The sequence below is a fragment of the Sceloporus undulatus genome, chromosome 2, assembly GCF_019175285.1.
Source record: "Sceloporus undulatus isolate JIND9_A2432 ecotype Alabama chromosome 2, SceUnd_v1.1, whole genome shotgun sequence".
NCBI classification, from domain to species: domain Eukaryota; kingdom Metazoa; phylum Chordata; class Lepidosauria; order Squamata; family Phrynosomatidae; genus Sceloporus; species Sceloporus undulatus.
The window spans coordinates 78,851,631-78,875,077 of NC_056523.1; the positions used below are offsets into that span (position 1 = coordinate 78,851,631).

General features: G+C 42.2%; 1 protein-coding gene across 5 annotated transcripts in view; it reads left to right on the plus strand.

Moving 5' to 3' along the window:
* The window catches only part of RNF123 (ring finger protein 123), a 152,785-nt gene that overhangs the window by 16,972 nt on the left and 112,366 nt on the right, over positions 1-23,447 (plus strand). For all 5 annotated transcript variants that reach the window (XM_042452202.1, XM_042452206.1, XM_042452207.1 and 2 more), the window contains exons 8-19: positions 4,205-4,291; positions 8,207-8,274; positions 9,697-9,822; positions 11,066-11,180; positions 13,670-13,774; positions 16,179-16,304; positions 16,478-16,570; positions 16,753-16,826; positions 18,406-18,523; positions 19,177-19,276; positions 20,825-20,886; positions 22,321-22,392. In XM_042452202.1, coding sequence (XP_042308136.1) covers positions 4,205-4,291; positions 8,207-8,274; positions 9,697-9,822; positions 11,066-11,180; positions 13,670-13,774; positions 16,179-16,304; positions 16,478-16,570; positions 16,753-16,826; positions 18,406-18,523; positions 19,177-19,276; positions 20,825-20,886; positions 22,321-22,392 — 1,146 coding nt within the window. The remainder of the gene's footprint in view (positions 1-4,204; positions 4,292-8,206; positions 8,275-9,696; positions 9,823-11,065; positions 11,181-13,669; positions 13,775-16,178; positions 16,305-16,477; positions 16,571-16,752; positions 16,827-18,405; positions 18,524-19,176; positions 19,277-20,824; positions 20,887-22,320; positions 22,393-23,447) is intronic.

A 23,447-nucleotide genomic window follows, 5' to 3' on the forward strand; every position in this document is an offset into this window, starting at 1 on the left:
TCACAATAAACAACAATTCCCATGATTCCCTAGCACTGAGTCAGGGCAGTTAAAGCAGTCTCAAACTGGGTGACTGTATTTCTGCAGTGTGTTTTGGACCTGTGTCTCTCAGTCCTTGTTGATATGAGATTGTCAGTTTTCCCAGCAGAGAGGGTCCTGTCCTCCTGTAATCTGGGTTTAGCTCCTCCTATTTGCTCCTGTAGGCAGGGACAATAAACAAAAGACCGGCCCCTATATAGGGAGGAGCTAGCCCCCCTGAGCCTCAGTCTTGTTCCTGCCTAAGCTCCTAGCAGGATGTTCTCTTCGAGCCAGCGAAGTTTTTCCTTTCTACGAAAGCGGTTTGAGAGTTTTCTTGGCCTTCCCTTCTTCTCCTCTCTCCTGCCTTTCCCCCCTTCCTTGGTGGTGGCTATGGCAGAGGACCCTGAGAGCATGGGTGAAGGGCCATCCTTAACCCAGGCTTCCCTAGCTCAGGGTCTGCTAGCTCAACAGAGGGAGCTGGCTTCAGAGGGAGACCCATTGGGATGTGTTTGCTGTTGCTCTGCAGCTTCTTTACTACAGCCTTGGAAGCATGAAGAAGACTTAAAATGGCAAGGGCTCCCAGGATTGGAGAAAGGTCTTGGCTTTGCCAATGACTCTCCCTCTCCTCCAAAGCTGCCCCCTTTCATGGTGGGAGCACAGGAGATTTCTGCAAACAGCATTGCAGCACATGGGAGCCGTGGGAAGAGATGGTGAGGGGTATCCCCTCCTTGTCTCTGTTTCTCCACATCACCTCTGCCCAGCCTGTTTAAGGCCAGGGATCAGTGAGGAAACTGGCCAGAAGTCATGGAAACTTCCCTCCTCAGCATCTCTGCCCAGCCAGAGTTCAGAGGACAGGCCAGCCAAAAGCCATGGCAAAGGATTTCTCTGCATCACCTCTGCCCAGCCTGAAATGGCCAAGGTCAGAGAGGCAAGCCAGCCAGAAGTCACAGGAGAACGATGAGTACCAGGGGCCCTCTCTCTCTAGCCACCAAAGAACCTTTGCCAGATCTAATGCCCTCGCTCAGGGCAGGCATTGCCATGAGGCCTCTGCCATGGCCATTGCAGGCACTATGCCTAGCATAAGGTTTGGGACTCTACCAGGACGTCAGATGGGGGCATTAACCCTTGGTCTCCCCTTTCCTTCCCATCTCTGGCCCCAATGGCACCCAGGACCCTAACAGGTGTGGGGGATCCTTTTGCAGACTGGGAAACACATGGTGGTGTTGCCAGGGCTCCTGCACATTCCTTTTGAATTCCTATAATGAGATGGTGTGTAAGGAGGCAGAGGATTCCTCCTCTGTGTTGCACAGACACATGGCTGTAAAGGAGGCTAGAATTGGCCCAGCAGGAGCTGAAGCTTCCAACTCTAAAATGGTCTTTTTTGGCTGCCACAGAGCATCCCACAAAAAAGCACAAAATGGTTTCATGTCCACTCCAGAGAGAGCATGGCCTCTGCCACCCACTTCTAAACAGAGGCTGGAGGGCCATCTATCAGGAATGCTTTGATTGAGAGTTCCTGCATGGCAGAATGGGGTTGGACTGGATGGCCCTTGGGATCTCTTCCAACCCAAGGATTCTTTGAGAGACCACATGGATACAAATCCTCCTGTGTTCCCTCCCCAAAAATTACAACAACAAAAAGGGGTAAACCACTTGTAGATATCATGGGTGGAGAGTTCCCTTTACCCCCAATTGTGTTTGGCTGCCCCAAACCGTGGCACTCTTGAGAGAAAAGCTTGAGCGCTTGGCCTCTCCTTTCCATCAGAGATTATCCTTTCTCAGGACACAGACTTACCTCAGGTAAATGTAGAGCCATGTCCCACAGCAGTCCCTCTGCCCTTCCCAGCTACCTATGCAAGTGGGAGGGAGTTGAGGACCAAGCTAGCTTCTATCATGCAGCCAGGTTACTATAAAGCCTGCCTGAAATTAAAAGGGCTAAGCTGTAAACCCCAGCTTGAAGTTGGGGCTGTTTTAAACATAAATAAAACAAAATGCCCTGTGAGTATCAGGGCTACACTACAGGCCATATGCAGCTATCTACCCATGATTAGCAATGGTATTCAGTCACTGCTAACTTAAGAGCAGTTTCCTCAGTGCTTGGAATAAGCCACTGCCCAGGCAGCCTCCCTTGATGGGGCAAGTAAAGGAGGGCATACTGGTTAACCCTTCTGGTGTTCTTTTTATTACTGTTAGCCCATGAGGTTTGAGTTGTGCTGTTTCTGCCCACCCCCCTCTCTTTTTTCCAGGCCAGAGAAGATGCCTGGAAACTCATTCAACAAGGGAAGGGGCTAGCCATAAAAGCCACATGATGACTTTTCTTGCCTCCTCATGGGCCTCCATCACTGTCTCCATTAGGTCCAGAACCTTTTTGCCTTAGGTAGAACAGCCAAAGACATAGGATGAGCACATGGTTCTACCTCCTTTGTGCAAACTGTTATCAGCCATAGCACTGCTCATTAAGAGCATAAGCTTTAACAATACAGATTCATTTAAATGCTAATAAACAGGGTGACTCAAGCAAGGAGAAGGTCTCTGGTCACTCAGCAGACCTCTAACGCTTACATGCATTGAGGATCTTTGGTAAAACATCTCATATGAGGTGATAGATATATTGGATTAAGGTGACCAACCAAACTCCATTTTAGTGGCAAAAGGATTATGTTCCTGTTATAAAACACAGTGAACCTCAGTCAGCTAGCCTCACAAGATGTGGCTCCCCTTGCCTTCCCTTCTTTCTTGGAGAGATGTCTGTTAAAGGGAAGAAACTAAAAAAACACAAAAAACAGCTTCTTCCATGAGATGGTTCTCACTAATACAGGGGGTTAAGAAAAATTCTTATCAAAAACAAACAGACAGACTCCTCTCCATGGGGAGAGAAACTCCCCTTCCTCCATGAGTGTTTTAAAACAATATAATCAGGTTTCTCTACTAAGGGGTTGCTTCAAATCCCATTCAGACATCCCCCGATCCTAAGAAGGACTTGGAAAAGACCTGGCACACATTGGATGTGTGCAGAGCCCTCAAAATCTACATCAAGAGGACTTCAACCTTAATGTCATCTGAGATGTTCTTGTCCTTTCGCCTGGGCTCTTTGGGGTGCAAGGTACCAGTCTCGACTCTGAGTAGGTGAATCAGGTCTTGTATTCAAAAGAGCTACTGAACTCTTGATCTCACTCCACTCGAGGGGTTGATGGTGCACTCAACCAGGAGTGCATCTACCTCTGCGGCCTTGACCACTAGCGCCTCCCTGTCAGATATTTGCAGGGTGGCCACATGGAAGTCGCCTTCGACCTTCATAAGACATTACAAACTGGACGTGTCTCAGTCCGCAGAGGCGTCATTTGAAAGGAGGTTCCTCCAACAGATTGTGTCGGGGGCCACAGTCTCCTAGCAGCACCTCCCTCCCAGTTCGAGAGGGCTTTTGTAAATCCCAGATTACAGGAGGACAGGACCCTCTCTGCTGGGAAAAGGAACGTTGGGTACTTACCGTGACATGTTCATTTCTTGCAGAGAAGGGTCCTGGCATCCTGCCCACCCGGGTGCTGCCTGCGGCCTCCGACCCTGCCTGCCTGTTGGTGGACCTGCCTTGTTCTTCTTCTTGTTGCTGGATTGGTTTTTCTGAGTTCTTGTTTGTTCTTGGACTAGTTTGTTCTAAGGTGTTCTAGTTAACCCTTAGCTGATGTTACTAAAGTTCAGTTCCTTGATTACCTTACTAGTCGCTTGGCTTGTTATTGACTGAGGCTCAGGGGGGCTAGCTCCTCCCTATATAGGGGCTGGTCTTTTGTTTATTGTCCCTGCCTACAGGAGCAAATAGGAGGAGCTAAACCCAGATTACAGGATGCCAGGACCCTTCTCTGCAGGAAATGAACGTGTCACGGTAAGTACCCAACGTTCCTATTTAATGGAATAAAGGCATCAGCACCATGAAAACACATTTCTAAAGCACAAGTACATCAAGCGCTGAAATACTCAACTTTTAAGATAAACTTCTTTGCTCTTGTGTTGTAGATATTCTGTGATAGTAAACTATTTGGTCATATTAAAGCCTAATGTTTATTCAGAATTCTTAGCTGTAGAATAAAATGTGGACAATCACTTCAAAAGGTAGTCCTTAAGTATGCTAAATCATAATAATTGTCCAAATAGATTTGATTAAGGTTACCTTCTTGGCTTTCATTTTATATAGGAGGGAGTTGGAGACACTCCTGATTCATATGCCTATGATGGGAATCGAGTGCGTAAATGGAATGTGACCACAACCAACTATGGTAAAGTGAGTGTCTACCTTCAGTTATTTTCTTGCCAAAGAAGCAAACTAGGTGTATAATCTTCATGTCTCTTATCTGACATCATTCCAGAATTAGAAACCTAGGAAGAACAACCTTAAACTAAATTAGATAATTGGTCCATTTCATTCACTGTATGTGTATGTGCCTTCAAATTGCCTGTCAACTTATAACAACCCCATGAATTTCATAGGGTTTTCTTAGGCAAGGAATAATCAGAGGTGGTTTTGCCAGTTCCTTCCTCTGAAGTATAGCCTACAGCACCTGGTAATAGTTGGTGGTCTCTCATCCAAGTACTAACCAGGGCTTACTCTGCTTAGCTTCCATGATCAGGCGGGATCTGTTGTCCAGTCTAGAGTATGTAGGCCACTGTTACTTTAACTGGCTGAAGCTCTGAGGTTTTGTAATGGGTCTTTCCTAGCCTTCCCTAGAGATGCTAGCAGTTTGGTTTTTTGAATGCAATCTGCATGTGAAACTATTGTTCTTCCATATGTGATATAGGTGTAGTTAGATGCACATAGAGGTAACTCTTCATACAAATATACACCTTGCAGCATTATGACTCTCTTCATATATCTGATGAAATAGTCACTACCCTATAAAAGCTTGTGTATTTACGGCCATAGATTTGAAAGGTACCCCAAGAACCATCTAATCCAACCATGTGGGAATGCCATGTGGAAATATTCTGTTAAAACACTGTGGGCGGGGCTGGCGTGCCTGGCTGCATGATCAACGCCACGTGGGTAACAAACTTACTTGGCACGTGTTTCTCTGCAACAGTGTTTATTCAAGCAACAACTTTCTTTCCAGTGCAACAACAACTAGGCCTCAGGCCAATAAACAAAATAGAGAACTACAAGTCTTTAGTAGAATCTCTGAGGGATACTTCTCCCGGTGAATTGGAGCCTTTGTCCTCCTGTCTCCGACGCTCCGCACAATACTTCTCTAGTGGCTCAGTCTCAGCCTTTTCCTTGGTAAGCGGGCGGGGTCCAGACTCCCAGGTTTCACCTTTCTCGTCCCACCACTTGTCCTCCAACCCTCCGGTTGTCGGCTTTTCCCACAACTCCTCGTCCGAGTAGTTGAACTCTCCCTCCGTCCGGGGGTCCCTTAGCTCTATCCCTTGATGGGGTCCTCGCTTTCTGAACGTAGGACGGGCCTGCAGGGTGACCGGCACCCCTTCCCTACCCGGACTCCTTTTTACCTGACCTATCCCTGCCTCGACCGCAGCTCCCCGACCTCCTCTTCCGCGACGTCCTCTGCCTCCCGCGCACCACTCTCCCTCTCCTTTTATCCTTCTCTCGCCCCACCTTTCTCTTTCTCTCTCCGTCTCCAGACCGCCTCCTTGCTCATCTCGCTCCTCCTCCCCCAAGCCCTTTCCTTCTCCCTCTCCCACCTGCTCCACTTCTATCCTCGCCGTCCTCTCTATACCTGGGTCCACCTTACTACAAACACTCCTAAGAGATGGCTGACTAACCTCTGTTTAAAAATATTCAAATAAAGAGAGACCACCATCCTTTAAGTTAGTTCTTTCCCAGCAGTGAAGACTGGAACATCCTGTAGAACTGGTTCATAGAATCATAGAGTTGGAAGAGACCTCAAGGGCCACCGAAGTCCAGTCCTTTGGCATGCAGGGATATACAGTCAAAGTACCCACAACAAATGGCTAGTCTCTGTTTAAAAACCTCCAAAGAAGGAAACTCCACCACACTCCCAGGCAGCATATTCTACTGTCAAATAGCTCTTACTGTGAGGAAATTCTTCCTAATGTCTTTTCCTGTGGTTTGAATCCATTGCTCTGGGTCCTATTCTCTGGAGCTGCAGAAAACAAACCTGCTCCATCTTCAGTATGATATCCTTTCAAATACTTAAACAGGGCTGTCATATTACCTCTTAGCCTTCTCTGCCGCTCCAAAAATCTGGAACGATCTGTCAGATGAGATCCGCCAACTAACATCTTTGGAGGCCTTTAAGAAGGCAATAAAAGCAGATCTCTTCCAGCAGGCCTTCCCAAACAGACCCTCTAATCTCACTATCCATTTGCTTAAACTTGTTCCCTTCAAACTGATTCGTTTTTTTAACTGATTTTATCACCCATTGTTTGGGAACTGCTTTTAACGTTAATTTTAGGGGGGGGAGGGAGTTGGAATCGAGAGTTCATTGCATCTATTGTTCTGTGTTATTGATTTTATTGTTCTTACTTTTGTATGCTGTTACCCGCCTCAATCCAATACAGGGAGAGGCGGGATATTATTATTATTATTATTATTATTATTATTATTATTCTCCAGGGTAAACATAACCAACTCCCTAAGCCTGTCCTCATAATGCATGGTTTCATGGTTTCCAGATCTGTCACTGTTTTAGTTGTCTTCCTCTGGGCAGGTTGCTTTATAGTCTATTGGAGTTAATTCATTTGGACTTAACAGCTCCCCTTTTCTAACCTGCAGATCAGGCAGTGTGTCTTTGGAGATTATTAGGGAGAGGAAGAGCTACTACCTTCCTGGAAGGTTAAACGGGACTGACGTTGGGTTGCTCCTCCCAGTTGCTCCTATTAGTCAGAAAAAATAGAAACATCTTCCAGTTCCCACATGGGGGACCAACCCATCTGGAAAACCAGTCTTGTTCCTGCCTACACTCCTAGCAGCATAGTTTGTACCCATCACTACAGCTGGGTAGAAACCACTGCCAGTTGCCATATCCCTGGTCTCTGGCCTCCCTTGTTTATCATTCTATTTAAACCAAAAACAGCAACAATCACCCCTTCTATTCCCTGCCTCCCACCTGTCCCTTCCTCCTTCCACCAGCTTGCCCCATCTTCTTCATCAGTGCTACTTACAGTAGTGGTCTGTGGACCAGTGCTGGCCTGTGAGTCATTGGCTTCCTTTCTGCAGTGAGTTTTCAGAAAAGAAAGAAACAGTTGTAGCCAGTGGGCATAAATATGGTGCCAGCCACTGGCTCACTGAAGAAATAACCTGGCTTGTCCACCATATGAGATAGCTTAAGAAACATTGTTCTATTTGACATTACTTCAGACAATTTAAAGATGCATATTTAGCAACTCCATAGGTTTCTTTGTTATAGAAATTGAAAGCCAATAACCTCCCAAAATCTGATGAAGTCCTTTATATAGTTACACTGCTTGCATAGATTGCTGTTTAATTCTTGCTGCTTGGTATCAAAATTCCATGAATTCTGTAGTACTTGGTTAAGCCTTATCTCTGTTGCACTTGTACAGCCAGAAACAAGGTATATTATCTCTATTTTAAATGAACCAATGAAACAGTGTGATTCAGGCTCAGATATATTTAAGTGACATTCGTAAGGAGCCTTATTTGTCTCTGGATACACCAGGGAGAGCTGGTTCAATAGGCTCTCTCTGAGTTTCCTCAATGTGCTCAGGAACATGTATGCATGCTCACTTGCATCACATATAGATTTGCTTTCTGCACTCCTTTCAAGACTCAGCCCTTTATCCTTGTACCTCAGGGAACTTTATCTTCCACATTTTGATTTGGTACATACTCCACACAGGCTGCCCCCTATGGTTATATGTATATACCCACCCTCATGTAGCCATGGCAATCATCACTCTGCTTTTGTATACACATCCTATAACCTCATTTGTCTCTATATTATTTTTTATCCACAGCTTGCTGTAATGAATATTTAGAACTCTAAAGGTTGTAATAAGCAGGAGAAGGGGATGATGAGGGAGTGGTTGTACTGGAATAGAAGGGATAAAGGTGATTGGGCTTTGGAATGAGATATGATGGAAGTGGGTAATATTTTCTGGAAGGCCTTGAACCACTGATTTAGAAACATTCTTTATGGTTTTGACAATATTCTACCAAAACTGGATACATGCTTCACTAATCTCACATAATTTTTCTTTTCTGCAGTCTTGGGCAGCAGGAGACATTGTCAGCTGTTTGATAGATGTGGATGAGGGAAACATTTCCTTCTGCCTGTAAGTATTCTTATAGGCCCTTTTCAAGTTTTTGCCTGTTTGCTGTATTCTGTCCTTTCATATCCCAAATATATTCATTGAGGGCTAAAATTAAGCTGCACCAAGAGATAAATCACAATTCTCTGCTAAAGCTGGGTTCAGCAAGGTTTCTTGCATCACTGCTTTTAAATTGTTTGTTGGAGCTCTAATGTTTTATTTCTGAATGTTTCCTTTATGACGAATCTAATATTTTCTAAATACTTTACAAAAATAAAAGACAAAATCGCTCTTATCCCCAGGGGGGAAAAGAAATAGGAAAGGATGAAGAAAGCTAACAAGTTCAAGTAGCCTTCCTTGAACTCATATAATATCAACAGTGTCGTCTAATAAAGATAAATGCATATCCCTGTCTTCAGGTGTTTGTGTGCCCATATTCACGCACAATCCATTTTTTAAAGAGTTCAGACTAGTGGAAGAGCCAGAGTGTACTTCCTTACTGGTTTGGACTCCTGGAGAAACTGATTAGTTTAACTGAGTTTTTCTTCTGTTTGGGAGAAGGAAACCAAGCTCCTGTATCTGCTCTGCTATGGGATGAGGGTGGTCTTGTTCTTGCCACTGGCTTTCTCTCCATGGCTGATAGCAGAGGTCAGAGAGTGCTTCCCTTAAGCTTTGCAGTCTTGTGGAAATATACTTTGTATTTAGGTATCTCAATTGGTTTAAAATTTGGTACCATTTTGTTGTCAGGAGACAGTAGAAATAGCTATTTTATTCAGAAAATAAGAGATTTTGTTGCTCTCTTGTCTTCTCCTCTGGTACACTGCATTTTTTTCAGTCAAATTTAGAATGAGAATTCAACAATACTTGCCATTTGTATGTTAGGATGTTTATAAACAGGAAAATATTTTTGTAGAACTGGAATTGGAAAGGAAAAGAAAAAAAACCCAAAACACACAGACTCCTGCTAATATAAAATTCCAGACTTTGAAGATTGGGAAAACAATGAACATTAAGATGTGATCTGTGATCATTGTTTGCCATGATAGTTATTGTGCAAAATGATGAGTACTTTTGGCAAACATGGTGGAACTGTTCTTCTGACACACTTATGCTTCTGCAGAGAAAATAAGGCAAGTTTGAGTCGCTGACTGACTGAATAGCATTCTTTAAAAGTGCTGCTGATGAATAAAGTTCTAGCAATGCTAATTTAGATATTTTTAAAATAAAAATTAAGACCTAGCAGTGGGTGAATTCTGCACTTGGGGATCAAAGTTTGCTTTTATTTTCAGTGGCATTGAAATGCAATGCAAAAGAAATCCCACTGGACTATGACTCCTATTGCTTTTCTGTTGTGCCAGAGACATAATTCTCTTGTGTTTACAATTCTGTGCTATAATGTATATAAGCTCTTTAGTGATTTATCTTCCTCTTTCTATTCTTCTTCAGAAATGGCGTATCTCTAGGGACTGCTTTTGATAATATCTCACGAGGCTCTGGAATGGCTTACTTCCCTGCCATCAGTCTGTCATTCAAGGAATCAGTTGCTTTTAACTTTGGAAGCCGCCCACTCAGATATCCTTTGACAGTAATTTTCGCCAAACTCGGGGAAGATTGTTTCAAAGAAACACCAGCATCTCTATATACAGTCCCACCCCCACCCCACACCCAGCTATACTTTTCTGGTGATCCTATGATTCTTATTGACATAGGCCTGAAACGGACAGGCCAAATGATACAGTTTCCAGCTGAATTTACAGTGTAGCGTTTAGATTACGTACATCCAGAACGCGGGTGGAAACTGTGCCAACGCTATGTCTTTCCAAAAGATTGGCCAAAAGGAGCAGAAAAATCTGCTCCTTTTTGGTGGCCTGGTTCAAGCCTGTGGTGGCAGCACGTATTTGGGCCAGGTGCATGCAGTCGCTGTGGCCATAGTGTAAATGGCACCACAGTGGTCTTGCTGCAGTTCTTTTGGCCTGTCTGTTTCAAGCCATAATAATATTTAAGAAAATGCTATTTAAATACTGCATTCTCAACATACTTCCTATAAATGTATCTCAGTAATCTCAGGGTTATTTGATTTTAAAAATATGCTAAAGATGTTATTTGATGGCTGTGTTATTATCTTGAGTTAATAGGTGGCAAAATTCCTAAACCAGCACATAAGTTTACAGTTAATACAGTTTCAAGTGAGAGGAGAGTACTCCAAAGCATTTAAATGAAGGCTGTGGCTCATCACGAGGTATGGAGTCCTCCATATAGGACTGTGAGAGTGCAGTATGGCGGGGGCTGTATGGAATGAGCACAATTGTGTCTAAACTGGATAGCTGCACAACTTTGCCTTCAGACTATTTCAGTCTGCATGAAACTTAGTATTAGTGTAGAATAATAAGAAGGTGACATTCACGAGGAGGAAGCAGGGTTCTAAGCTCTTTTTCTTTGAGTGTTTGTTCAAGTCCATGATGTGCTTGATGCTTAATTTAATAGTTGCAGTAATTTAATTCTGTTTTAATGTACTATTTTTGTATGTTTTAATTGTACTTTTTTAAATGTTGTAAGCCACCCTGAGTCCCAGACTTGGGAGAAGGGTGGAAAATAAATAAATAAATAAATATAATCAATATTATACTAATAAATAAATATAATAATAATGCTTTGCAGCTGTGGTGCATAACATGGAAGCATGTGAAATAGCTGTGATTGTGGTAGATTTTCTTGGAATACAAGATGAAAGCAAAGCTTGTGAAAGTAGTTCTTCCAATGAATGAAGTACATATAATCTATATATATATGGGCTTTTTTCCTTAAAATTTCATACATATCCAGTGGAGGGGTATCGGCCCTTACAAGATAAACCAGCTGCAGATCTTGTAAAAGCCCACAAATTGTTGGGATACCTGAAAAATGTTATTAATATTGAAATAGATGTTTCGGTAAGATCACATTTTCATTACTAAATTTATTGAGACTTTTCTTGTCTATAGCTGATTTCACATGGAATTTATTAAACCAGGAATGTTTTATTTTATTAAGTACTTATTAGCTGCCCGTCAACCAAAATTTTCAGATCACAGATCTTCTTATGAAGAATAATACAGTAAAATATAGGTCAATTATACACATAATAAGAAGTATCAATAAAACCCTAGTACAGTATAAAACTAATCAGTTTAAAGGCCTGGGCATAAATAAAAGGTTTTGTCTGTTGTTGAAAGAAGAGTACAGGGTGGGGAGATGAAGCCAGGTGAATATCTTTAGGGAAAGAGTCTCTGGTATTCACAAAATTTTAGAAATGAGTGTCTAACAATATAATTCTATATGTAGAGAGATCTTGTAGCTACATACTGATTCTTCAGACTAACACAGCTACAGTGGTACCCCGGGATACGAAATCACCGCCTTACGAAATTTCCGGGTTACGAAAAAAATCCATTAGAAAAAACTGTTTCGGGTTACGTTTTTTTTTGGGGTTCCGAAAATTTTTTTTGGTGCTTTTCGGCGCTTTTTCACACGGAATCGCGGCTTCCAGCGCTAGCGCCTATGGCAATTTCGGCTTGCGAAAGATTTTGGGTTACGAAGGGCTCCACGGAACGGATTACTTTCGTAACCCGGGGTACCACTGTATATCTTTGGTTTTAATTCTATATGTAGCTATTGGAAATAATGCCCGTTGAGTTCAGGTTTTTTGTTGATTTGTATCTGGATAGCAAATTTCTGCTATCATTTAATATGGCAAGAAATTCATAATCACATTTAGAAGGTGTTGTTCACAGTTCGTGACATGGTGGCTTGTGTCTCCTTTTCTCTGTGCCCTCTTGTCACTGCCACTTCTGATGTATGCAGTGGTAGCAGCAACTACAGACCTCTTTAATATTTCAGCAGCCACTTTTCTCTTTGTTCACCCCCCATATCACCTAGGATGTAGTGTCATGCTGAGCCATGTGAATTATAAAATGGTGGTTGTTACAAAAATGGGAGCTACTAATGATGCTGTAAGAGGAAGACACATAGCCACTTCTAAGAATGAGTTTCCCCCTTGCTCTCTGGTGACAAATTTTGTGGCTTTCCCAAAAAACCTTAGAGAAATAGCTCCCTATATTAGGAAGAAAAGCTAGTTCTGTCCTATTCCGCTGACTGAGTAGGAGTGCCCATGATTGGATTGTGCTGATAGGAATAAGTTTAATTCTTAATGGATGGCACCAGAGGGGTATAGAACCTGCCCAGACATCACCTTAGTTGTATCACCAAGTTATATCAATTCACTCATTTAAATTATTTTTCCTGTAGAAAAAAATAAGTTACCTCAATTGGGGAAATGGTTGTGAATTATGTGGCATTCCTTTTGTATACCAACCCAGTATCTCAGTTTGAAGATTTGAAGAGTTATAAAAATTGATGTTTGTATCTGCAGAAGTCTGCTTGTGCATGTAGATTAAATCTGTTGGGGTGTAGCTGCTGACAGAACTGCTTCCTTCAACAGAATGAGGAGAGGGTGATCTTTCTTCCCTGTAGAAATCACACATGTGCTCCAAAGATGCTCTCTGGAGTGTGCAAAAAGCCTCTGGAGCTGGTTTTTAGGACATAGCAAGGTTGTGGAGGCAGGAAGAAGAAAGTTCCATCACATTGGTGTGACATTGGCTTTAGCTTTTTGAGTGCAAATAAGAAATCAAAATTAGTGTGATATGTCTCTCTATCATGATAATACAAACTGTGAAAACCGAATTTGCATTGGTGTATTGGATGTGAATGGCTAAAATGGAAGGGAAATGTTGGAAAACCAAGGGTCATGGGGGCATGCATGGCTGCTGTCAAATCCTATTTGTTCAACAGTGTTTACTAAAACAAAACAAAATGACATGACATTATTGTACTGAATATTGTTCTCTCCCTTTTGCACAAATTTCATGGAATCATAGAGTAGGAAAAGACCACAAGGGCCATTCAGTAGTCCAACTCCCTGCCATTCAGAAATACACATTCAAAGCAGCTAATGAATCAAGAGGGGATAGGGAATTGATAAGTATGATGAAGTCACACAAAATAATACTTTGACTGGATGTCAGCAGCAGTCCTATGATACCTACCTAGATCAGGGCTGGAACACTCAGACCTTCCAAATATTGATGAGCTATTACTCCCTAATCATCATTCATTAGACTAGCTAAAGCTGATGAGAGATGGAGTCTAACAACACCTGAGGGCCATAAATTCCCCAGCTCTAGTCTAGGTGGTACCAAATCTGACTTAGGAGGAATATGGAACTGTAGAAATATCCCTGAATTTAACACCTTTTTTGCGGAATCAAGATGTACTACTGAACTAGAGGTTTGTCCGAGGGCTCCCACAAATCTAAGCAAAAATGCACTGTAGTGAAATTAGAGCCTGTTTAAAAGGGTGTGTAACCCTGCATTTTGTTTTTTAGGAAGGGAAGCTGGTTGATAGAGATTCTTCCACTTGGCAGCTCCAGGGAGAACCAACAGTACTCATCACCCTGGCACACATTTTTAACAATTTTGCACCCCTTATGGTGAGTTTCTTCAGCTTTTACTCCCAAGTTTGTAGTAATATTAGCATCTTATCCCTACAGTACTGAGAGATATGAATAATTATTTTCCTGATCGTAGGAGGACCTGTGCTTGTCTTCTGTCACTAAATTCATAGCAGCTCAGGCAGGGAACATAGAAAGCAGCCTTATACTGAATCAGACCATTGGTCCTTCTAGTCCAGAATTGTCTACACCAGTGGTTCTTAACCCTTTCTTTACCAGGGATGCCCTTTAAATAACTTTTGTTGCCACAGAACACCCCACTTCTCTCAGAGGCACTGCAGGGGAGAGAATTTTTTTCTCCTTCTTCCCTGCAGGTGAAGCAGATTGAATAGAAACACACAGGCCCAGCCAGCCAGCTTTTGCCTTGCCTGCTGTAAAATGGGCACTCTACTGTGGGGAGAAGGTGGTCCTTCTAGTGGTCCCCCTGTGAGGACATCCTGGTGTTCTGGGGGACTGTGGACCACAGGTTAAAAACCACTGATCTACACTAATTGGCAGTGGCTCTCCAAGGTTTCCGACAGGAGTCTTTCCCAGCTCTTTCTGAATATGCCCAGGTTGGAAACTGAAGCATTTATTTATTTATTTATTTTATTTTATTTAAGGTATTTATACCCCACCCTTCAGCTCTAAAGGCTATCAGAGCAGTTTACAATTATTATTTTTAATTAGACGGTTCCCTGCCCTCAGGCTTAAAATCTAAAAGACACGACACAAAAGGAGAAGAGAATGGTGGTGGGAAAGGGGATGAGGTCCGGTGGTTATTCTCTTCAGGCTCTTCTTCTTCAGGCTAGCCCTGGTGGAGCTGGGCCTGCCTGTTCACTCCCTCACAGGCCGGAGGATGGCAGCTATCATGGAGGGAGGGCTCTTCTTCAGGCTAGTCCTGGTGGAGCTGGGCCTGCCTGTTCACTCCCTCACAGGCCAAAGGATGACAGCTATCGATCGTGGAGGGAGGGCTCTCTTTCTTCAGGCTAGCCCTGGTGGAGCTGGGTCTGCCTGTTCACTCCCTCACAGGCCGAAGGATGACAGTTTAGTGTGAAAAACATATGCTCTCCTCTTGAGCGTGGCCCTTATAATCTGTGTCTGAATCAGAGGAAGCAAGAAGATGCCAAACCATCTTATCTTCTGTACTGGTCCTTCTGGCTCATGTTTTTAGAAAGCTATGTTGCAGCATGATTTATTCAACTAGAGTTGCTGGATTTGAGGTGTGTGGTGTCATTAATCTCTTCCCTCATAATTGGAGCAGTGACACGAACCAGTTTCTGATAGGTCAAGAGGAAGCAAGATTTTTAAGTTTGCCTCTGGTTTGATTTTTGCTGTTCTTTGAATATATGCAGCCAGTTGTACATAACAAAGTTATGGCGATATATTTATTGGTGGGGGAAGTTTCCAGACCACCGCTTCATTTGGCAGTCTGCTGCCTGTACCTAACAGCTACCTATCTATGTATATGCTGTTTCATGAAGAGGTTGCAGATTACATACCCTCTCCTATCAGCAGTTCACTCATAAGAAAATGTTGCAGTTTGTCCTGTAAAATTGCATCCCATCTCCTGGTGAATAGATTCACTGGCAATGAAAGGAGTATTAAAACACTTCTGATGTTGCGCAGCATGTGAAGCAACACGTCAACATTTGGCACCAGATTTTCCACCTTCGTGAATGTAGTCAGCAGCTTGTGAGCTGGAGAAACACCTCTCCCTTTCTCAATGAGCAAAGAGACACTGTAAACTTCTCTAGATGAGGCTTTTATTCTTAGAAGTTCCACTGTGTACAACAATATATACATCGACACCATCCACACTAGTAACAACCCACTGAGTAAAATGCTTGTCACTATAGCAAAGGCTCTGTGAGGCCTACTAGGCCTTGCCTCTCCCTCTGGCGCCACAAAGGATCCAGCCACTGTGCCTGAGGGACTTCTCGGACTGGCAGCATCCTACAGGACTTTACAGCACTTGTTGAATATCTTTTTGATGCCACTTCCTGTTTAAATGCCTAATCATTATGGCTCACAGTAACCCTCTTATGCCTGGTTACTATTAAAACCCACATTGTACATTTTCCTTGTGACTCTATATCCCAACAGGGAGTAATCTTATATACGGTGCCTGTGTTGACATCTCAAGCCCCACATGGCAGGAAAAGTATTTTTCTAATGAAGAACCACACATTCTTGAAAGTGATTGAATGAAACATGATGAAGGGAGGACTAGGTCTGTAGCTCTTTAAATGCATGCTGGGGAGGAATAGCTGTTGCGGGCATACCCGAAGTTGATCATGAGAATTGTTTTTATTGTCTCATGACTGACCCTGATTGTCTGTGGTGCAACATGATAATCAATTTACTCCTCAGACATGCTGATTTTAAAATTCTTTCTTTGCAGTGCAAAGTCTACTTGGTAGAAGATGTGCTCATGAACTTCTTACTCAGCATCCTAGAAGGGGGAGGGGCTGTGGAAGCACACCCACTTATTCAACAGTTATTGGATCTCATGTGGCTTCTCATGGAGGTGAGCCTTTGGGGCTCTCATGGTTTCCCTTCTTATTTATTTATTTATTTATTTACTATTACTTTATATTTATATTCATTCATTCATTTATTCTTGCCATTCTAGCCACTTGCATTCTCCAGGAGGGCTAATTGACTCCAGTATTTTCTAGCCTGTGTTTTTCCTCTACTTAGGATTATGAAGTGAACGAATGCCTCAAGCAGCTGCTGATGTCCTTGCTCAGAGCTTACCGTTTCTCTCCCATTGTTCCTGATCTAGGTTTACAAGTAAGTCCTATTATTTGTGTCACTGCAGTAAACTCTAGCAAGGGCTATACAGTGAGGAAAGCAGCTCTGTTTGTCTGGCTACTCCTTTTTAAATGTAAAATGTTCTTTATATGCTATCTTGAAAGCTGTGGTGCACTGAGTATTGTAGCTTACCTTGATTATCCCTTCTGTTCTCTGTCCAGATTCACTACCTTCGTCTCACCATCGCTATCCTGAAGCATGAAAAATCCAGGAAGTACCTGCTCCACAATGTGCTGTATCCTTTTTTGTATCTCTGTTCTTTCACAGTTCTCTAAATCTCTTGATGATGCAAATTCACTTGAACTGTGAAGAGTTTAAGGCATAAACTGCAGAATTATCACATTGTTGTTAATGAGAAGGGGTTCCTTTTTTTCTCATGGCTTCACACAGAGCTATCTGAAACCTAATTTTCAATTGCCTTGGTTGTTGCCATTTCTAAGTGGAACCTTAATCTTTCTTTACTTGCACATGCACTTAAGATGTCTCTCTCAGAAGTAACTTTTGCAGAAAGTATACACTTGGCCGTCCACATTCATGGGGGGTTAGTGGCACAAGACCCCCATGAATGTGAAAAAAACTGCGATTAATTCCCCCCCCCCCACGGAATCCAGTTAAAGGGAGGGGTGGGCAGGGGAAAAGGAGCGGGTGCATGCATAGCAGCTTTGACCTTGTGAATAATCAAAACCGTGAGCGTCAAAACCATGAATGTAGAGGGACAAGTGTATGTGTATGTGTATCTTATTTGGCAGCATCTTCACTGTGGAATTAATGAGAAGGTCATGATTATATTAATTGTGCTGCTGTGGCATCCTGGTTTTGCACACATGCATAGCCTGTTTTTATCACTTCCGGGGATAATTAGCTTTCCATTATCTTTGCCAGCACTATACATAACTGATAAATGCCTGTAACAAAAGAACATTATTAACATTTAAGGAGCATACTAACATGCTGGAGAAAGGTCTGGAAACCAAATGCTATGAGGAATGGTTGAAGGAGCTGGGCAAGTTTAACCTGGAGAAGAGACAATTCAGAGGTGATATGAGAAGTTCCTTCAAAGATCAGAAACTCATTTGACTATTTGGAAGTGTGGTCCCATATAAAGTAGAACAAATGTGTTTTCTTCACTTCTAGAAGGTAGGAGCTGAACAAGTGGATTTAAATTACAAGGAAGGATACATCAGCTAAACATTAAGAAGGACTTTCTGATGATAAGAGTTGTCTGACAGTCTAACAGACTGCCTTGGAAGGTGTGGACTCTTGCTGAAGATTTTTTATACAGAGCTTGGAAGGATAATCAGAAATGCTTTAGCTCTGGATTTAATGCAGTGTGGGGTGGTTGGACTAGAATGGCTCTTGCAGTCCCTTTTAAGTCTACAGTTCTATAATTTTCACATCTCAGTCTGGAAAAAATAATCATTCCCATCATTTCCTGTCATTCATAATTACCATACCACGTGGAAGGCATGACTTCTAACTCAGCAGAGTGTGATAATTATGTACAAGCAAAGCACAACAGTAGGTTTGAATACATACAGTCTTGTCTCAACATAGATGACAGTAGGATGACTAAATGCCTCAATGCTCTCTTTGACTGGAGCTACTGAAAATTAACAAAAACTTGCAAATATTTATCTCACGATGGTCTATCTCATGTTTAACTTTCCCCAGATATCTTACTGGCTGCATGATATTGTCACTGTACCTTTGGGGAGGCCTTACTGTTCACAAATTTTCATGTGTGGAGTTAATCTTATTGCAATTTTGTTTTGTGTGGCTCATAACCACCTGTCAGCTCCCTTAACCCATTTCAGATTTGATGTGCTACGCTCAGTTGTGTTTTTTTATATCAAGAGCCCTCTCCGTGTGGAAGAGGCTGGTTTACAAGAACTGATTCCCACCACCTGGTGGCCAAACCGCTTCAACAAAGAGGTAAGCAATATTGTATCACCAGCTTGTGGATTTAAAGGATATAATATAACAGCTGTGACATGTGCCTTGTTGTTGTTTTTGATCATAGCATAAAAGCTGTGACATCTGCCTTGTTTCGGTATATTCTGCACAAAATAAGTTGTGTAAGGCCCGTTACAGACTGCCCAAAAGGGACGGTCTCGGGCCGCTTCTGGTTGCAGCACGGAGGAGTCGCAGCAGCCAAACCACGCAACTCCTCCGCGCTGCAAAGAAGGAGCACAAAAATCGTGCTCCTTCCGGCAACCCGGAAGAGACGCCGCAAGTGCCAAAGCATGCACTTGCGGCGTCACTTCCGGGCCGCAACATGCGGACGCAGAGTGTCTGTTACGTCAAAATGGTGGCGGCTGTGTGGAATGGCCACCGCCATTTGTTACGGACTCTGTCCATAACAGGGTAAAGGGTGTCTGGAAGAGACGCCCCTTTTTCAAAAGGGGACATCCTAAGAACGCCCCTTATGGCGGTCTGTAACCTGCCTAAGTGTCCATTTAGAACCTTGCTAGATTACATCTTCCTATCAGCTGTGTTGGCATTTATTAATGTTTCCTAGTCTTGTGAACACATCTTTTTTGGGCTTTTTTGATAACAAATCTGTCTATTATCATCTTTAAAAACAGGGCAAAGAGACTAAGGAAGTCAAGGAAGAGAGTGCTGAGGAAAGATTGAGGAGACGAGCATATGAAAGAGGCTGTCAGCGGCTCAAGAAACGCATTGAAGGTATCAGAGTGAGACTATGAAATTCGGAGTCTCATTGGCATTACAGAATATACATTACTGTTATCTGTCAGTGCATCTATTCTCATGTATACTGAGGTGTGATATTCTTCAGAGTCTGGAGAAAAAAATATGTGCCACTAAATGGGCATTACTATATTATCAATGCCTTTGACATTCCTACTCCCAAAGACAAGTACAGTTGGCTCTCAGCTCTTGTGGGGGGTAGGGAAGCAGGACCTCCATGAGAGTGGACAAACTGTGAATATCTCTAGGGTTCGCAAACCACATTTGACAGACACAAAAAGTACCTGCATTGGTTGGGTAGATGGGTTTGTCCCATGGGCTTGCTTTCCTTTGCTTGCCTGCTCACTTGGGCAAGAGAGGAGGAAGGGGATGGGGTAGGGATGGGATGGGATGGGATGGGATGGGAGAAAGGAGGAGGGAGAAAAGAGACACCTGTCTCATCCCCCCAACCCCCATCTGCACGACCAGGCCCAATCATCTTGCCAGTTTGATTTTCTCCCAGTGACACCAGTGTTTTCAAGGTCCCTTTTTAAGTGGCATAGGGCAAAAATGAATACAGTAATCCTTGAATAATCAAATCCACAAATGCTTAACTTGCAAATCTAGCGGGACAACTGTTGCCTCCGTTAACAAAGTACAGTGGGATCTGTTCTGGACCACCCCCTCTGGATACCAAAATACATGGGACTTCAGGATGCGCTGCCACTGGGGACAATGGGGGCTGTCCCTCATGGTGTCCAGAAAGGATTTCAGAGTGCCATTTCCCTGCCCTCAGGCTTACAATCTCAAAAGGACATGACACGAAAGGAGAAAGGAATGGCAATGGAAGGGGAATAAGTCCAGCGGTTCTTCTCTCCCTCCGAGGCCTGGACCATGACAGATAGTCCCTTTTTCTCTATTTTGCTATTCCCATATGCTCAATAAAGATTTCTGGAGGTAGCTGCTGTTCACTTTGCCTGTCATAGGCAGACATACACAATCTCAGTAGGACAAGCTAGAATAGAATTCTGTCTTTCTGAGCTCAAGCTTGATTGTATTGCTTCCTGCAGGCATAGTTCTGCAACCTTAATCAAAAGCATGTGTTTCCCCAGCGCTCCTTCACCATCCTCCCAGTTTCAATACTGTTGAAAAAATATCCAGCTAGATAAAATACAAGAAGGAAGGAAGGGGGCTGGGGCATAAAAACCTTTTGTAAAAAGGAGCTTCATTTTTGTCTGAGGCTTTGTTATCTGAGCTATGCCTGTATTCTACTGATAAACTCAGTCCTCCTTCTAAAGGATAAATGTAAACTTCCCACTGATAACTTTGATGAGGGTTTGTTCCTTTTGTCATTCAGAACACTGTATTGTGGAATGTGGTCTCTTACAATTATTCATCAAAATGAGGTCAAGTAAAATCTGAACAGGTGGGTTTTTTCAGAGGGCTTCTGTTCAGGGCTTGTATGTAATCACTGTTAGTTTTTCTACAGCAACGTACCTGAGCCTGATGCAATGTTTATAGTGGCTGTGTTTGTTCCATTTTCAGTGGTGGAGGAACTCCAAGTGCAGATACTGAAGTTACTGTTAAACAATAAAGACCATGGAGGGGTAAGGACAATTGAAATACCTTGTAGACAAGGTATGCAAAAAACCCTTCTGAATATTTGCTTGCTTTTATTCTGTTATACTTTTTCATCAGATTGCTGTGTCTGCTTCTTACCTGAAGCCAAATCCATGTGTTGTCATGCAGTGCCAGATTCATTGCTGACAGCCTGATTCTTAATATACTTAGGCTTGATGTATTGTGCACTAGATAATGGTGAGCCTTTTTCTGGAGTCTGTATTTTATGTGTTAAATAAATCAAACATGTTACTTAATTTTGAAAGATATATCTCACTGGCTTCTTGGTTGTCACTTAGAATTTAGCTTAGCTTAGAATTTTAAGTAACCAAGATTTCCTGTATACTGTGGAGCAGACATAAAGACACATTTGGCCCTAAGGATATCATTGGACTGCAGCTCCCATCAGCCTTAGCCATCATAGCCAATGTTGCAGAATGATGGGAAATGCATTTCAACATAATCTACAAGGCCATGCATCCCGCATAATTTCTGTAGTATATGCTCTTAGCAATTAATTCTATATGTTGTATAAGCCATTGAACCTAAATACAGTAGCTCAGAAGGAGGCACAGAGAATGCAGAAGAATACAAGTAATATGAAATCACAAAGCACCTGTTTATCTTGTTCAAGCTCTATATGCAGATAACCTCTTTCCTCAGGGATCACCTGCCTTAGTAAATATAGCATTGTAAACATTGAATATCAACATTGTATGTTTGATAAAGAATACACAGACTAAAGATAATAATTCTTCCCAATGCCTTATTATGCTAGTATCTCATGATCTCTCTGGTAACTTAGAATATGAATATAATTTTAGAGAATTAATATTACATAGGACTCTTAAAACATGGGTAAACAATGTATAAAATGCTTCCTTGAGTTGACACCTGCCTCCATGGAGGAGGAATTTACTATGTGTAATATAAGAAATCCATTTGTGGCATTCACTCTGTGATGCTGCTGAACCTTTCACTTGATACTGCAGCTGTTGAGGAGTTCATTTGTTTTACTTTTATTTATACCCTGTCAAGATAACTTAGTTGGATGTCTGGGACATTTCATAGCAAATAAACAATCACAAACAACAACAAAACAGTCTATAGCACAATATCCCAAATATTTCACATATCTCCCAGATAAAATCTAAATCCAAATTATTTTAAAACTGCCATTCAAAATATTAAAACATAACAGTGGTGGATAAAATATTTGCAGTTTACTTTGAAAAACAAGGAAGTGATGGAGGAGTTATACCAGTAAGTAAGGAAGAAAATGCATGACTTCTAAGGTAACTTACACTTTAAATGATGAAGTAAGCAAAAATCAAGCAAAACAGAGATACTGTAATTGTAGGAATTTCTTTCACCTTGATAGAACTCAGCTGACTTTGAACACTAGGTCTTGCTTCTTTCAGGGAGGAGCATCGAGATACATCTTTCTAAATAAATTCCGCAAATTTCTTCAGGAAAATGCTAGTAACCGAGGGGTAAGTTCAGATTAGCATCATCACAGTGGATTTGAACAAGTCTTGTGCTTTCTCTTATGAAGAATGTTCTGTCTGTGTTATTAGATAAAAGATGTGGTTTTTCATGATGCTCCAGACATATTTGCAGCAGGGATAACATTTATACTTGGTTAACTTACTAACCGTTTCAGAGTTTTGTGCTGATGAATTCTACATTAACTCGTGACCTTTACAGTAACTGTTTTCTTTTGCAGATTAGCATGTCTGGTGCCTTTTCTTTTCAAACAACTTCCACTCACTGATTGTTCACCAAAATGGTGGTGAAGTTTAATAACCTGTTTTTGAAGAAGGATAATATGGCATTCCATTTCTGTAACAAGGTGCAACACTGGTCTTGCTAATTCAGGGATTTGTACAGTAGGAACACTCATCAGTCATTTCATTGTGTTCTCGTTGTTTTGTTCCCTGACTAGCAATGACAAGTCTGTCTGGTACAGTCTAGTTTTCTTTCTTTCCCTGCATCTCTGTTCCCAGCTGACTCCCTTCTTAGGATAATGGATGAAGAAGTAGAATGAAGGGAATGTCTCAACAATTTAAACAAATAATAATGAAATAGGCAAAGATTCATACAAAGGGTTGGCTGTTGAGCCTTATCTAGATATTTCCTCTGTCCTCAGACCTTGGGAAAATGAAGTCTAGCCAATCAGTAACTCCCAGTTCCTATTTGTGTAGTCCCTGTGCCCTCTCTTTTCTGTTCCTCTGTGGGAAATGAAGTGATGAATAAGCTCAAATAAATCTGCTTTTCCCTCCCACCTCCCAGGGAAAGAATGCACCCTGGGTGCCCGAGTGGCCAAAGTGCTGATGAGGTTTAACAGAAAAAGAAATTATTTATTCTGACCAAGAAGAATTGCATGAGGCAATTGTGATATCATACATTTTGGAGCACCTCTCCAGCTAATTAGCATAAGAACCTGCAGAGTTAGAAAAACAAGTTACATCTAAGTATCTTTGGAATACAACAACCAGCTAGGGGACCTAACAAATGTTTATGCCCTTAGTAAATACAGTCTGCCCTC